This window comes from Ictalurus punctatus, chromosome 14 (assembly GCF_001660625.3).
Source record: "Ictalurus punctatus breed USDA103 chromosome 14, Coco_2.0, whole genome shotgun sequence".
Lineage (NCBI taxonomy): Eukaryota > Metazoa > Chordata > Actinopteri > Siluriformes > Ictaluridae > Ictalurus > Ictalurus punctatus.
Window position 1 is genome coordinate 19,143,749 of NC_030429.2, and position 17,600 is coordinate 19,161,348.

At 38.4% G+C, this 17,600-nt stretch overlaps 2 protein-coding genes across 5 annotated transcripts in view; both read right to left on the bottom strand.

The window, feature by feature from the left end:
- The window catches only part of LOC108274686 (casein kinase I), a 36,962-nt gene extending 24,370 nt beyond the window's left edge, over positions 1 to 12,592 (bottom strand). For all 4 annotated transcript variants that reach the window (XM_017484935.3, XM_017484934.3, XM_017484933.3 and 1 more), the window contains exon 1: positions 12,381 to 12,592. The gene's annotated coding sequence lies outside the window, so the exon portion shown is untranslated. The remainder of the gene's footprint in view (positions 1 to 12,380) is intronic.
- A 1,944-nt stretch (positions 12,593 to 14,536) lies between these two features.
- On the bottom strand, positions 14,537 to 16,396 carry pclaf (PCNA clamp associated factor; the record flags this gene model as incomplete). The annotated part of the gene is given in 4 exon segments (NM_001201052.1): positions 14,537 to 14,716; positions 14,835 to 15,009; positions 15,418 to 15,504; positions 16,325 to 16,396. Coding segments are annotated over 4 exon segments (348 nt in total). The 3' UTR covers positions 14,537 to 14,676.
- Positions 16,397 to 17,600: the final 1,204 nt, after the last annotated feature.

The following is a 17,600-nucleotide window of genomic DNA, read 5'->3' on the forward strand; positions in this document are numbered from 1 at the left end:
AAAGTTATCCATCTGAAAATCACTGTCATATTACGCATTAGCCTTTGGCCATTGATATGAAGAATGAGCATCAGAACTCAAGGCTTTCCCAAAGTAATTACAGTTCAGAGGTTAGTACATAAAGCAAAAGCAAAACAAAAAAAGAGAAAACAGAAATTATTATTAATTTAAACTTAACTTAAGAGTGGTAATTCTTCCTGTGTGTTTTAGGCATTAATATATGACCCACATATTATTAGTGTTGCACAAGTATTGAAAGTTTGAGACCTTTTCAAAAAAATTCAATGGTTCAATTATACAACATAATTCAATACCTTCAATTATGCACAAGAATTTAAAGAAGCCAACACTAATCAATTCGATTCGACTCAATTTTTATTTGTAGAGCACTTCTGACAATGGACATTATCACAAAGCAGCTTTACAGGAAACGTATGGATGAAAATGCATGGAATGTAATTAGACCTCGCATTCTGCCTTTAACCTAAAAGCTTAAGAAGTGTATTTGGGCATATTTTTGACCATCTTAATAACCAAAAACTAATATGCAAATACCTTCACAATAAAATAGCCATCAAGAGCAACTTGATTAAGCATCTGGCTGACAAGCATCATGACCTCTACAAAGACTTGGTGGGTCTGACAGCTATACAGTGGGGAACGTCTGCATTGATTAAAATGTTTTACTGACTGTTTTACTAACAGGTTTTTTTTTCCTCTTCAGGGATGTGGCTAACCATTTTCCTGTGCAGTGACTCATGAAGCTCTTGAGAAGGCATTCACTTCTTTGTTATTGCCATCACATCTCCCCGTGTCTTTGCTCGCCACTGGTGAGACACTATTTTTAGCTTTACTACAGTAAGGTATTAGAATGCATCAATAACTGCCATAACTAACTAGTCTATTTTAAAACATTGAATGAAACCATGTTTGTTTTTAATTATTAATAATCATTTAGTAGCTTTTTTTTTTAATTATGAAGAGTTACCAACCTAAAGTTTGGGTCTTCAATTTTTGGCCAAAGTACTACTTTGGTATCGAGAATCATGAAATGATATTCATTTTAATTTTAGTTATTGCAATGCACTGCGATGTACTTGCCAATTATCTTATGTTAGTCTGTCATTTATGGTGTGCAAATGACATGACCTTAAAAATTGTATGACACCTTGCAGAGTACGATTTTGCAACTTGTTTTTTGTTGGGTTTGTTGGGTTGTTTAAGACTGGAACAATTAGTTGATGAATCCCGATTTCTGCCGAGGCACACAGATGGTAGGGTCAGAATTTGGTGCCAACTGCAGGAATCCATGGGTCCAACCTGCCTTGTGTCAGCAGTCCAGACTGGTGGAGGTGATGTAGTGGTGTGGGGAATGATTTCTTCGCACATATTGGGTCCGTTAATACCAAATCAATCAATCATCGCTTGAATGCCACAGCCTGTTTAAATATTGTTGCTGACCACGTGCATCCCTTCATGTCCACAATTTACCATCTTCTAATGGCTACTTCCAGCATGATAGTGCACCGTGTCTCAAAGCAAACGTAATCTCAAACTGGTTTCATGAACATGACAGTGAGTTCAGTGTTCTTCAGTGACCTTCCCAGTCACCGGATCTGAATCCAGTAGAACATTTTTGGGATGTGGTAGAACGGGAGATTCACAGCATGAAAGTGCACATGATTGCATAACACAATTCCTGCAGATTCTTCAAGTCAACATGGACCAGAATCTCAAAGGATTGTTTCCAACATCTTGTGGAATCCATGCCATGAAGAATTGAAACTTTTTTGAGAGGAAAGGGAGGTCCGACCCAGTATTAGCACAGTGTTCCTGATAAAATGTTCCACAGGTGTACGTTCAATAGCTAATGCTAACTAAGGTTTATAAAGGACTTAGCTGTCACTGGCTAAATGTTAGCTTGTTAGCACCAAAAACAGTTAAATGCACCACCATTCCATTCTGTTGATATGTACTGTAGAGTAACATGATACCATCAAGTTGCCTGGAACAACAATATGTTGGTTCTGGGGAGTGTGATCAAGGTGTCAGTGGGGGACACCTCCACCGCCAATAAGTCTAGTCCTTATTCATTTGTATTATTATTAATTTATATGCCTGATATACCATCAAAATATACATCAAACAGGAAGAAAGCTTTTGAAGAAAAATTATTTCAGACCTTGCAGTGAACCTGACCCTGTTTGGATAAATTCAAAAATCTTAGTTAATTTGCTGGTTTCAGTGATAATTACATACAAATCCTACAAACATTCAAACACTCCTTCTTGAGACATCGCACTAACAAGAATCTCGGACAGACAGACAGACAGATGTATGGACAGACAGAAAGATGGATGGATAACCCAAAACAGCCTGGCAAAAGACTGGTGTTATCACTGCCACAAATGGAATTTTGACATTATTTACTAATAAGCTGCTCCTCAATTAAAAAAAAAAAAAAATTTTTACCAACTGAAGAGACCATAGCCCTACCCATTTGTTTTCTATTGCCTCAGAAGACTGAGGTTTGCAAATTCAAAAGGTCAAAGTTCACCTAGATAAAGTCAACAAAAAGCAAAAATAGCCACCATCATATTTCATGTCCACATCCTTTCACTTTCAGTGAGCTGGCTTTTCTGTTGGTCGAATTTTATTCACATTCAGTCTGACAGCTACCTTAACTGAAAAAGCAGAAAAGTGTAGCTTCCAGGTGTCTCCTCTATTGCTGTAGAAAAAAAACTTTTTAAAAAAATAAACTTCGTAAACACTTTTACAGTTAGTGAACTTTAAATACTGGCATATTAGCCAGTTACTCAATCATTTGCTGACGCCTTACTGACTGAAAGTGGGGTTTACTATTTGAAATAAATAGTCCAGAGCTGTTCAATTCAAATTTAGCTAAACAAGGACTTCATGGAAATGTGGAATATAGTTGTGCTAAATATTGTTTAACTGTACAATAAGACAGACTATGTTGAGGAGTTGCACTGGGAACCACTGCAGTTAATGACCTGAACAAGAAAAATTCAAGCATTCAAATACAAGTACTTTTGTATATATTTGTTTTCACATGACGCAAGTAAAATACACTGTTTGTGGACACTGGACCATCATACCTAACAAGTGCATCTCAAAAAATTAGAATATCGGGGAAAAGGTCATTTTTTTCCCCGTAATTTAATTCAAAAAGTGGAACTTTCATATATTCTAGATTCATTACACAAAGTGAAATATTGCAAGGCTTTTTTTTTTGTTTGTTTTAATCTTGATGATCACAGCTTACAGTTCATGTAAATCAAAAATCCAGTATCTCAAAATATTAGAATAAAGAATTTATAATACAGAAATATCGACCTTCTGAAAAGTATGTTCATTTATGCACTCGATACTCGGTCGGGGCTTCTTTTATACGAATTACAACTTCTTGAGATGCACCTGTATATGATATAATTATAGGTTATAGTAACCAACAGTCTACTGTGAAGGTTTTCCTCTAGAGTCTGGAGCATGGCTGTGGGAATTTCTGCTCATTCAGCCACAAGAGCATTAGTGAGGTCAGGCGCTGATGTTAAGTGAGGAGGTCTGGGGTGCAGTCAGTGTTCCAGTTCATCCCAAAGTCATAGTGGAACAGTTTTGGGCTCTTAGTTCCAGTGAAGGGAAATAGTAACGCTACAGCATACAAAGATATGCAACACAATTGTGTGCTTCCAACCTTGTGGCAACAGTTTGAGGAGAAACCACATATGGGTATGATGGTCAGGTGTATATGTACAAACATTCAGAAAGAAGGGTAGTTTTCCTTGTGGCCGTGGTAGTACCAAGTATCACGTGGTGGTTTCTTTTGTACCTTTAGTATGTATCTTTCACCTGGAAATGAGAATACAGTCTACATTAACTAATAAACTAACTGGACCTTAAGGACCACTGATGCACCTTTTTTTGGCTCTTTACTTTTTACTAAATGCATCTTCCTGGGTACAACATACATATTAAATGGTCCCCCACCCAATGCCACCAAAGCAACAAGGAAAAGTACAGTTTGGCACCTTTATTTCTGAGCATGTACCCAATAATAATAAGAGTGCTGATTTGAATTTCTGTAGAAACTATAAACAACGAACAGCATTTTCATTGTTTTGTTGGGTTTTGTTTTTGCAAAAAAAAAAGAACTTAGTAAAATATTAGTGAATGTCATAACTGTTAATGATTGACGAATAAATCTTGGCTGACAGTACAGCTTCAGCATTGATACTGTATTTATGTGTTAACACTTCCTCTATAAGATAATGTCATATAACCTGCTTTAAGGAAACACGCACCCAGATGCAAGCCTTCCACAAGCCCCGCTTGAGATAATATTAACACAGAATGCCTCTTAGAGAGCACGAATCATATTCTCTGAAATACCTCACCATGATTTTTAAGGATCAGGCCCTGACTAGTCAATGGAGCACTTTAAAATGTAAGAAACTGGACAGATCAAAAATATCAATTTATTCCAGCAGTCTAACATAAACATGAGATCATTCTCTTATGGCAAATGTGGAAATAAATTCTCTGTGTGTTTTGTGTATCCATGGATTACAACTGTAATAATCAACATCACAACACTGACTTTATTTACAGGCATTATGGTATAAACTAGCGATTAATAGCTCATACAACCTGTTATGTACTATTCTAATCTATATTTCACTAGAGCATCTCTACATAGTTTAGGCAGAATACATGGTACTTCACTCCTCCACACTTTTTTTTTTTAATCGAAGATAACAAATCAGCAGAAGAGTGCACTGAACCAGGAAGTGGTAAATACGAAGGAGAGAAAAACCAAAAGGTACTGGTGCGCACTTTTTCTCAGACAAAGACAAATACTATCGAAAAATGATGTATGTTTATGAATGTACAACCAGCACCTCAAATCAGAGGACTCAAAGAGATCTAAAAGTATCTCAAGAAACTTCCATCTGATCTATATTCCACACAAAGCATGCATTTTATTTACTTGGCTCAGCTGACTTTAGTTTTTAGGCCTAATGAGGTTTGGATATGCCCTTGACTTATCTTCCTCTTCTCCCTGCTGCGAATGGTCATCCGTGTACTAGAAAAAAAATCAGATCTGACCAGTTATTTCTGCTGCTTTAACACTAATCTGAAAGCAAAAATCTAGCCTATTTTTCCAAAAGAAATTACTTTGCAAAGCAACTGCTGAGAAATTTAAACAAAAAATGTATTCAAGTAACCTGCCCCAAAAAGTGGTTGTACACTTTTGAGAACTTGCTGCGACATCAGGAGAGGCTTTCCCAGAGTCCAAACAGATGCACTATTGTCTACATTTTTAAATTTTGGCTGTAGTGTTACTTTAACATGTTGAATATGCATATTTCATACCTTTTAAATATTTAATCACGTGTCCAGCATGTTCACTACATTAAGCACTGTATTAATAATTCACAGCAGAACATTTTTAAACCATACAGGTACAAACTCATTTCCTAGTATTCTCCATTTCAGTGACAGATAAGGGCTTGGGCAGCATGCTTGTCTTCCAGTGCGTGTCTTTGTGCCTTACCTGATGGAAAATGAGCCAAGTTACACTATTTGTTACTTTCTAGGGTGGGCAAATTACCAGCTTGGGTAACTGGGGTAGCTCTGGGTTCTCACCACCTGCTGCACTACACACATTGTCCAGAGTACATACGGTATGATAAATGGTAGAACGGTTTGTATAGAGCATCTTTTTAGAATCAGGTATTTGGAAATACTGAGAAGACCAAGCAAGAGCAGTCACACACAGTGCGAGAAATAAGTATTAGACGCGTCAACATGTTTTACAGTAAATATATTTCCAATGAGGCTATTCACATGAAATTGTCACCAGACATCAGTATTAACTCAAGAAATCTTGAAATATAAAGAATTCACAACATTCAAGTCCATAAATAAAGTTGCGTGTTATACAGTGGAATAACCTTATTGGAAATAGATTCACTGGAAAAAAAAAATGTTTAATTTCTGCGGTCGCAAAATCCTGGACTGACTGACTATACACTGCTACATTACATTGCTGATATTTTTTTAAGCTGGGTCAAAGAGGTTTACAAGCAACCAAAAGGTGAGACTGGGCAGCAGACGAATTGTTACAGCCCTTCAACAGGTTGAATCAGAGAATAAGATTATTATTTATAACGTTTTCGGATTACACAATACAAACACTTTAGAGTCATGAGATGAGACATGAGCTGTCATTAGAGTAGTGTAAAAAACATGTAATGCCTGAGCTGAGGCGTTGAGACGTTGCACTGTCAGATCGGACTAACCCAGACTGAGTGGAGATCCTGATGTGGATTGGTTTCCAAGCGTAGCTATAGCACAGAAACACAGCTTGGTGAGCAGCCAATACACAGCTAGTCTCACTACCATTGATCGAAACTGGTAAATAAGCCATGCCATGAGGCGGTCATGTAGAGCGCCAACACACAGCTCGCAGATCATACAACACACAGACACTCAATCTGAGAGAGATCATATATTATTCAAAGCTTTAAAAGGTTCAGCCAGCGCTCCAATCACGCTGGACTTCAGGTCATTCCAATGGTAAGCCATTTGAGAGAACGGATTCAGCAGGTGCTTGACTGCGTGGTGATTCACCTTACAGACAAAAGCTTTTTTGTGTGTTTACGCATACGTCACGTGGTCTTCACCTTTTTAATATAAGAACGTTACAAATCAGCACTGGGTTTGATGATACAGCACCTTAAGAGGCGAGGTACCAGACAAACCAACACGTCTGTACCCTACACTGTAACCTTCCTCAATAACAAACTGTGCAGATCCTTTAAGCACTAAAATTATACTGCCACTGCTGGTAACACGTCTGCCACCACTGCACACGTCTAACACTGATTAGTCACAGCTCGTGTGATTACTGCTTGCCTTTAATAAACTAAGGTCTCTGTATCCTGCACACACGGTGAAGCATGCGAATATATAAACATACATACTGCAAATTCAGTACTGTAGATATTTACTATAGATAGTACATCTTTCACTGTTTTTCTTTAAATTCTCTTTCTTCACTGCTGTTTCTTACAATGAATGCATCAATGGAAGTAAAGTTGCACCGCACAATACTGATATACACTTATATTTGCCCTCGTAATAACGGAGAATATTGTACAATTGTGTACTGTGATTTGAACTCATACGTCGATTTCCTTTTAAAACAGGAAGTCAGGGACGCACCATGTCAAAATGCTTGACTGGTTTCCACAAGAGCCAAAAGCCTTCCGAGATACACTGTACGCCACACCGAATCAATCAAGGTTTCAAGGTATATTGATTCCGAAGGTAACAAGCCCTCAAGACTTAAGGTATTAAGATCCATTAAGGTATCTTAAAGTATTCATCTCAAGTAGTATTTTCACATGTCTCAAAAGTGTTTTCAGAGACCACTTGTGATCACATATCGTAAGTTGTAAGGTTGCCAAGACCAACCAACTGTCAGGTCAAAACCAGACGCAAAAATACTAGCCAGTACCACCTGAAAACTCAAACGAAGTGCTTATGTTTAGCTGTACATCATTCACTCAACTAATCCCTTTTCATGTGCTTTCAGCAATCACACTAATGGAAAGAGAGTGTCGTTAGTCTATAACGTTCGTGTTTATAGAACATGTCCAATATACAGGAGTCTCAAACTCATGTCTGGAGATGTATCTGCATGGTTTCTGAGCATATGGCGCAGTCAAAGGCTTTACGGCTGTCCTACAGCAGACTACAGAAATACAGCGTTAAGAGAATCATTGCAGAATGTGTTTGAATATTCAAAAGTAATGTGTAGTGCAGTGTTTTAATCAATGCTTGAGTTGGGGGGAGAAAGAAAACCAAAAAAAAACAAACAAACAAAAAAAAAAAACAGAGAAAGTGCCAGTACTCCCCTTATTCACATGTTGGCATGTGTATCAGCCGGTATCGGCCGGTAATCACCTCCGAATGTAGTTTGGGTGATCAGATCTCAAGACACCTTTAGTGCTGTCTAAGCACTTGAGCCCAATGATGATGTGTGAACAGGACCAAAGTGGCTTAGCAAAGCAGCTACATTTAATACATCCGAATGTCACGAGAGATCATTTTCAGCTGTGTATGATTTCTCAATGCCATTTTGGCTTCTGCCACTTCGAGTTTGTTTTCCTAGAGCAGAGGATTGTGGGGGGGAAACGCACCTCAGATTGGTACCAGATCACAGCAGTTTGTTTCCATCTTTCCATAGCAGTATCCACTCGGGAGACAGGGAAAAGACTGACATTTAACATAAGACGCTAAAATAACACTGTATCGGATTGTACTGTATAGGAATATACTACAAAATGTGGGCACATGAGTATGCTGTAAACAATTAAAAAAAAAAAAAAAAAGATCATTAAGTAAAAATAAAAAAGTAAAATACAGTAACTGTATAAGCAATCAGTTTTTAGAGGATTTTGTTTCAGTTAGAATGGTTTTATTACAGAAAAAACTTTGAACGTGGACAGAAAACAACCTCACAATGCCCGAAAACAATGCTTTATCTGAGTTGTGAATATAACGTCTGTCCACCAGCATAACCTTCACTGTTCATCAAAAGATGGATTCACCAACACTGAATTACATACAAAATTTTACTCATAATCACCTGGCTGCTATTATCTGTGAATACTGTTGCAATCAACATGATGATTCAGCCCCCTGTGTAAATCAGGTTTATTGTCAAAACTTACAGACTTCCAGCTGTTTGCAATGAACAAATCAAACAAAAGCAATTGAAATAGTTCAACTGAATAGAATCCCTCACAACAGCACAAATATGCAATCAAGGGTGTCATTAGTTGCAGCAGGTATGCTTGAGCTGGAACACATGAAATACCTGAACTGGCTAAGGGTAGAAAGTGCATGAAATACCTGGACGGGGCAGAAAAAAGAAGCTATCAACAGCTGCAACCAGATTTCTGAGAAGACAGGTTGTGAAAAACCCACGAGTGACTGCAAAAGACCTGCAGCAAGACTTGGTGGAAACAGGCACTGAGGTTTCAGTGAGCACAGTATGGGGTGTACTAAACGCAGACATTTTCCATGCCAGAACTCCAAGACGTTCACCACTACTGACCCAAACGCATAAGAAAAGTCGGCTCAAAATCATATAAATAAGCCACAGAAGTTTTTTGGATTCTGTTCTGTGGAGCGATGAAACAAAACTGGAACTTTTCGGCACGATGGATCGGTGGTGTATCTGGAGAAAGAAGAATGAAGAAAGGACACTCTGTCCACAGTCGAGCATGGTGGTGGCTCTGTGATGCTCTGGGGCTGCTTTGCATCCTCTGGCATTGGAAAAATGCAGCGTGTGGAAGACAAGATGGATTCATTGAAGTATCAGGAAATACAGGAGAAAACGTCATGCTGTCTATGAGGAAGCTGAAGCTTGGGCGTTATTGGACCTTCCAACAGGACAATGATCTCAAGCGTACCTCAAATTCCACCAAGGCTTTGGTTCCAGAAGAAGTCCTGGAAGATTCTACAGGGCCAACACAGTCACCTGACTTGAACCCCATAGTAAATCTCTGGTGGGATTTGAAGAAGGTGGATTCAGCACGCAAACCCAAGAATATTACAGATCTGGAGGCCATTGCTCATGAGGAATGGGATAAGATTCCTCAGGAATGCTGCCAGAAGCTATGTGTCTCGTTTGCAGCAGGTCATAACAGCAAAAGGGTGCTCTACTAAGTACTAAAGATGTTTGCCATGAAGGGGTTGAATAAATTTGAAACCAGAGAAGTCATTAGAAGTTGCATTTTCAGTTGAATTTAGAGAAACCACTTGAAGCATTCGTTGTGTTGAACTATTTCAATTGCTTGTGTTTGATTTGTTCATTGCAAACAGCTGAAAGTCTGTACATTTTGACAATAAACCTGATTTGCAATGGGGGTTGAATAATTTTGATTGCAACTGTAGATGGGATAATTTCTGCCCACCTCAGTGGTTAGCACGTTTGCCTTGCACCTCCAGGGTTGGGGGTTCGATTCCAGCCTCTGCCCTGTTTGTGCGGAGTTTGCATGTTCTCCCTATGCTTCGGGGCCGGTTTCCTCCCCCAGTCCAAAGATATGCGTTGTAGGCTGACTAGCATTCCCAAAATGTGTAGTAGTGTGTGAATGGGTGTGCGAGTGTGAGTGTCCATGACTGTGCTATGCGATGGGTTGGCACCCCATCCAGGATGTCACCCATCTTGTGCCCAAAGTTCCCTGGGACAGGTTTCCCACGACACTGTGTAGAATAAGCGCTACCGAAAATGGATGGATGGGATTTTCTGCCCACTTTCTGTAGAAAATCCCTATACTGACTGCACATTACAGTATTTAGGAGAGTGCAGTCGTCATATTTTTGTTATGAGGTTGTAAAAGATCAGGAGGCTGCTAGGGTTAGGGTTTGTTTATCAGGGCAATGTAGATAAGCATCTGATTGGACACAAACTGCATGAATACAGGATGAGTCATCAAAATTTCTCACCATTTCTCCAGGAACTGTAAAATGAAACTAAACACAGTTGGGGTTTTTTTTATTTATTTTTTTTAAATGTATACTGGCTCATTTGTGTCTATAATGACAATTTGGATTTCAGAGGCACCTTAACTAATAGTTTCAATGGTTTGTTTTAATATAGTGCAGGACATTTCACAAGAGCAATGGGTAGCAACATAACAACAATATGCTATTTCTGTCTGGCAGCAGTAGTGTCAAGTCAAATTCCTCTTAAACGAACACTACTTAAACTGGTTAAAAAGCTTAACAGACAGGTAAAGTCAGAATCCTAACCTGTAGTAACAAATACGCAAGAACAAACGGCAGGATAATGTTTCTCAAAAGTATCACAATGTTAAGACCATGAAGAAAAACTTCAGGAAAAACTGTGATGTAATAGGTTTGTTATTTGGTCTCACGTAGACCACAGTGAACGTCCATCATCCACAAGCATCCCTTGCTTCAATTCAAACCCAAATACAAAATAGTTCTTGGTCCAGCAGTCCAAATTCAGATGTGACAAATCCAGATGTGAAGTCCTTTATTGATAAATAAGATCGGTGCACCTTGTCAGGACTGACACTGCCCTGAAACGTTGGACTTGTATCAGGTGTATTTTATGCCGTTATGTTTACTGACTCAAACATGTGAACTCAGCAAACAAAAATCACCACCACCACGTCTGAGGTTTCACACAACTCGCCATCACACGCTTGCAGACTTTCAGCTCGATTACTGAAAGGATGTCAAGACTGTTATCAGGTATTTATTTGCCTGAAACCCAGCTCTCAGACGTCGGTTTTCAAAATGGAAAAAGTCGGATTGATTCACTGATAGTAGAACAAGAAAGAGTCATTAAAAGAATTCTTCTATTTTCTATTTCCATGAGGCAACAGGATGACGGTTTTAAAGCTGTCCAGAACATGGTGGCCTTGCTATGTCAAATGTTTTCACTGAACAGAAGATTTGAGCTACACCTGCAGTGCCATCAATCACTCACACCAGCTTATAAGCTTGTGTACAGTGGAAAAGATATAAAGATCATACCAATACAATGCAGGTTAAGGAGACACATGACACTAGACTTGCTTAAAACACACACCAAACTGGATAGGGGTAACTGCCCTGGTGGGGGCAAAGTGAAGTATGTCATGAAGAGGAAACACACACACATACATATACATATATATACATATACATATACACATATATACACACACACATATACATATACATATATATATATATATATATATATATATATATATATATATATATATATATATATATATATATATATATACACACACACACACACACACACACACACACACACATATATATACATATACACATATATATATATGCTAAGTGCTTAGCTGTCTACATTTCATCAGACATATTGCTGAAATCCAGACTAATCTTATATTTATAGAGTCTAGTAGCTGGCAGCACAGCTCAGGCACAGCTCCACTCTCCATCACAGCTATAAAGTCATCAATCAGCTCCATGTCTCATCTCAAACATTATCCGAGACAGAGAGGAAAATAAAAAACAAACAGGTTGGGAAATATTAAGTAGAACATCGCATACAGAAAATATCAAAGCGCAGCATGCTTTATCAGCTCATTAATGACATCCCTCAGGTCTTAAAGAAGAAGAAGAAGAGGAAGAAGAAGAAGAACAAGAAGAAGACAGCTTGGTTGCTGGCTAGCTCTCAAGTTAGCAGCCCAACACTCAGCTGTGCTAACACACACACACAGACAGAGAGAGCGAGAGAGAGAGAGAGAGCCTTTCAGCTTCATTGAAAAGTAAACTCAAATTACCTTAAACACAAGCCCAACGTCGTTTCGCTCATTTCATCTCCGCGACAATACAATCCTCTAACCGTCGTGTTGAAGAGAAATGTCTTTTAAAAATGATGAATTGTTACGTATATATGTATCTATGTATATATTTGACCCTCTTGAACAGATGAGTATCTCTCCGGTCTCTCTTCTCTCAGTCCCGGAACAGCACCGCCTATGGAACAACAGCTCATCCGGGTAACTGGCGGCGTGTTTTTGTTCAGGCATATCAGCTGTGTCCCAAACCGCACATCAGCGTCGTCCTAGAGCTAGTGCACATGCAACAGTGACGTGCTGTTTAGACCTACTATCGAGTATCATGTTATGCTGTTTAGGACAGAGCCATTATCACTAGCGAAATGTTATCCGGTTAAACTGCGGGGGGTATTACGGAGCAAAGAAAAAAAAAGGGGGGGGGGGGGGGGGGTGTTATTTTTTCTGAAATATGTTTTTGTTTCTTTCTGTAGTTGTTCAAAGCATCCTTGCTGAAAAAACAATCATTTAAACCATAAGAGAAATTCTCATGTTTCCCACTTCAAATACCATTATAAACCATCAGCTATTAATCATTAAAACCATTAGTAAATGGTTTCCATTAGGTATCCACTAGATACATGACACCAATAGAGACCCAATAAAACTAATATAATTCCCATTATAATCATTAAAACCATTACAAACTTTTTTGTAGAGGGTTTCTGTTTGTTTTCCCCCCAGCATGGATCACACACACACACACACACCAGAAAAACAGGCTGTTTGGCTGTATTTTTTTTTTCATCCTGTGCTCTGGTGAGACTTTCTCAGGTTTTATTAGCTAATCACATCATGTCCTTTTAGAGGATCACCTTCTGATAATACAGTAAACTGGTGAAGCTGTTGCTATACCCACTAGGCAAATCAAGCCTCCGTCCTTCTAATCAGTGGACTATTTTCATGAAATCATTAAGGACAGTGGAAGACATCTTATGTCAAACTGTTATCCTGTGAGGCAAAAATGTGATTTATAGCCTTACAGAAATTTGTTTTTGCTCCAGTTCAGCCCACAAAAGTTTCTTGAAAATCATTTCTTCCAAAAGAATTAAGTTTGTCACTAAGATATTGGGAAGAGTGGTAAAGCCGCCCCCTATTATTGCGATGTTTGAGGTGACCCCAGAGAATACTCCTTTTAGATGATGTGAAATCAGCATGATGTTCTTCTCCACTCTCCTGGCCAGGAGATTAATATTGTTTAAATGGAAAGATCCTGTTCCACCAATGTATAATCATTGGGTCAGGGAAGTCATGTGCCATCTTAAATTGGAAAAGATTAGATACACTGTCAGGGGAGAGATTAGTCAATTTTAGAGAATCTGGCAACCTTTTCTGATCTTTGTCGAAGACATGGATGCTGACAGTATTATGTAACCAGTATAATTTTATTCCTTTTGCTCTCTTCTTTCCTATGGTGGTAGGGTTTTATAATATGTAATATGCATGTCCTGTCTGGTATGGGGGTGGTTGTTCTGTTTGTTTTGTTTTAATTTGAAAATGCTAATAAAGAAACCTTGATCAAAAAAAAGAAAAGAATTAAGTTTGTGCCATCATAACTTGTTACTTTTGCTAGTACATGTAGGCACTTGTACTTCATGGTACAAGTCAAGGCAACTTCTTTTTAACTATAACTTTTCACAAATAATTCTGTTATATATATATATATATATATATATATATATATATATATATATATATATATATAGTGCTGCTGTTTGCACTTTTGTTCACAGATAAATCAGATTATACTACACTTTTTTGCAGACTTCATTATGAAGTCAACATTCATGTATGTAAACACCATGCCACTACATTCTATTATGTAGACTTATAGTATATTATTAAGACACTATTGACATCTTAAAACCACACTATGCTTAACATCATGTCTCCAAGTTTCCCTATAAAAGGATTTTTTTTTAATTCATGCAGATGTTCATGAACATAATCCTAGTATATTCCAGTCTTACACTTGGACATAATGACCACTGACAGCTTAAACCCATTATATGGTGTAGCATTATTATTTAGAGGCTCTAGCTTTCTTTGCTTTATTAAAATGAGTGGTTTGCATTTCAAGATAAACCAGGATGATCCAGCAGTAACTTGAAAGACAGTTTATTAAACTTCTGTACAAAAATGAAAACATAAAAAGTATGTACAAAGATTTACACTAAAAAAAGAAATCATGAAGGTCATGGTACCAATGAGGGGATTCAATACACTGAACAAAGATTAGGAGTTATTCATCATCCTCATCTTCATCTGGAAGCGGTCTGGACCTGAACAAGGTAAGATAATGAAAGAGGTTAGACACTGTTTAAGTGAATTCTATACTCAAAATCAAATGAATTAAAAAAAAAAAAAAAATACATTTTTAAACAAACAATCAAGACATACTTCCGGGGTGCTTTGGACATGCCGCTGCCCCCAGCCTCCTCTCCATCAGAAACAGGATGGACGTTCTCCTTCTCTGGCTTCCTGCTCGGGCCACCAAAGAAGTCTCCGATACCCTTCTGCCATTCTGGGGTTGGACGTGGACAGACAGGGTTTCCACCGGCATACTTATTCTTTCCTAAAACAAAAACATAGCTTTACACATACATACACACCATACTGAAAGTAGCAGCTCAGTGGTTAAGACGATGGACTACTGATCAGCAGGTCACAAGTTCAAATCCCATCTTCCACCACCAGACCCTTGAGCAAGACATTCACAAACTGCTAAACATTATATGAAAGGTATTATTTCTAAAAACAATCATAATAGGTGGACTTTAACCTAGTTGTATAAATGACATAAAAATGTAAGTCACTCTGGATAAGTCCATCTGCCAAACACTGTACATGTAATGTAAAAGTAAGTCACAGTACAAAAACATGGTGGGGTTATACAGTGGGAAAACACAAATAACATAGCTTAACTTGGCATTTAATACTCAAATCCAAACCCAATTTAACGTAAGCAGCAGGAGCATAATACCGGGTGTGGCGGCTTGAGAGCTACTGCCGGAGGAGTTCCCCGAGCTGGAGGCGCCAAGTGACTTCCTGGGTGCAGAAGCAGCCACCGCTTCAACACACATTAAAAACAGCATTTAAAACAGATTATAATTATATAATGTCGTTAAAATACATATATACACACGGTTAAAGTTCAGGAGGGCTCACATGAAGGAAGCCACCCAACACACACAGCGCAATACAAAACTGGCGCCATTTCTCCTGGGACTGAGCTACCATCTTTAAATAGATATCTTCTGCCTTAATCCACTTCATGACCTTCTCCCTTTACACCGGTATTAATATTCTGGTTTGTGAAGCTTGAGAAACACTTCATATGTATCTAAAAATAAAAATAAAAAAGTATTCACAGATAAACGTTCATAAAATTTTCATAGTCCTTCATAAACGCTGCCATTTTGCGAAAACGTCACCCCAAGAAAAAGGGAGGCGTCGTTTATATTTTGTCCTAAACGTCAAATGTCACTCTGCGTATACCGTAAAAAGCATGTAGTCTTCACTCGTTGTTTGTTTACTCGGACATTTTGTTTTTATTCGCTTTCGCCCTGATACTGAGATGGGGAAACAAATTGGCGGGAGACAGAGCGGATAAACGCAGATAAGTTCAACACAGAGCGGATATTAAAACGCATTCTTTAACAACAACAAAATCACCCCCATCTTAAAACGGAAGTAGTTTTCAAAAGCTGTAAGTTGTTTGAAGACATAATTCACACTAAGAATAAATACATCAATATTCGCTTCGTAGGTGTTAGTTGCCTAGCTACAGAACGACCTACTGACCCCGTGTTAACTAACAACATCCTCACAAACTGTGAAGAAAACACTGAAATATTACCAACGGCATCGCCACTACAATCTTATCTTACCTTTCCTGTAGCTACTAGGAACACTATCAGCTTTCGTCCTAACCATTTTTGGCTTATTTACACGCCTCGCTCACTTACTCAGATAAAGAAAAAGAAGTAAACGCACCCACACTTCCCGCCAGCGTTTTAAACGCGAGCCAAATACCAAAGCAAATGGGGCGGAGCAAATGATGACGACACCTGCGCTCAGCCAATAGTCGCGAGCCATACTGAGCAACGCAAGAGGATGGAGGACACGCCCACTTGGACTTCGCTGTAGGACTCCCTGAATATTGCCCGATTGTAATCGTGTTATGAATGTATTTTATTTTATTTAATAAAGTACTAGTTCGTCAGGCTTCTCGTTCTTCGCATTAGGTTTAAATGCTTAATTTTTTTAAACCGCTAGTTCAAGTACGATCTGGAGTAACAGTTTATAATATGTTCTAATACGCTGTTTTTCAGACTTTTACGCAGTTGCACGGTTATCCTGCCTGCGCTTTATGTGATCTCGGGTTTAAATATGGACGAGTGGTTCGTTTGTTCAACTCTGACGTTGTGATATGTTACTGGTTTAAAGCTAAGCACGCCATTGTATTAAAACGAACTGCAATTAACATGCCATTGAGAAATCACATATCTGCCACTTGATGTCGCTGTACCTGAGCGAAAACCCAGACTGCAGGAAATACGCCCCCTTGTACCCAATGGCGCTTTATCGTAAAGGCGGAAAGGCGCCATGTTGCCCCTTTTCTTATGCTAGGGTTCAAAATTGTGCTTTACGAGACCTTAAGCGGTCAGCAACTTCTCGTATTATATTCATTTATACCACAGCACTGTTAAATTCTCAATTTTAATGAGTCAGGAGTTGTTGATTAATTTTCTATAACAGCAGCTCTGACATTAGTTCTAGCTGATCACAGATTTAATGCTCTATTTCTAAAACAACCTATAATTAGGCTACCTAATTATAATAATAAATGGGTTTTTTAAAAAAGACATGTTATTTAACAAAGAGTTGAACAAAGTAATGTTCCATAGGAATGGCTTCATGGTTTCTGAGTAACTTGTCAAGCTGTTGTTGTTTTTTGTCTTATTCGATTTCAAGAGTGAAAAAAAGAAAGGCACATGAGGGAACAACTGTTTATAGCTGCAATAGCATACATGATAACAGGAATTAACTTGTCTCACAGACATTCCCCAGCATTAAACATGGCTGTATATTTGTGGTCACCAACCCTGTTCCTGGGGATCTACCTTCCTGAAGCTCCAACCATAATCGTGCCTGCTTGACTAT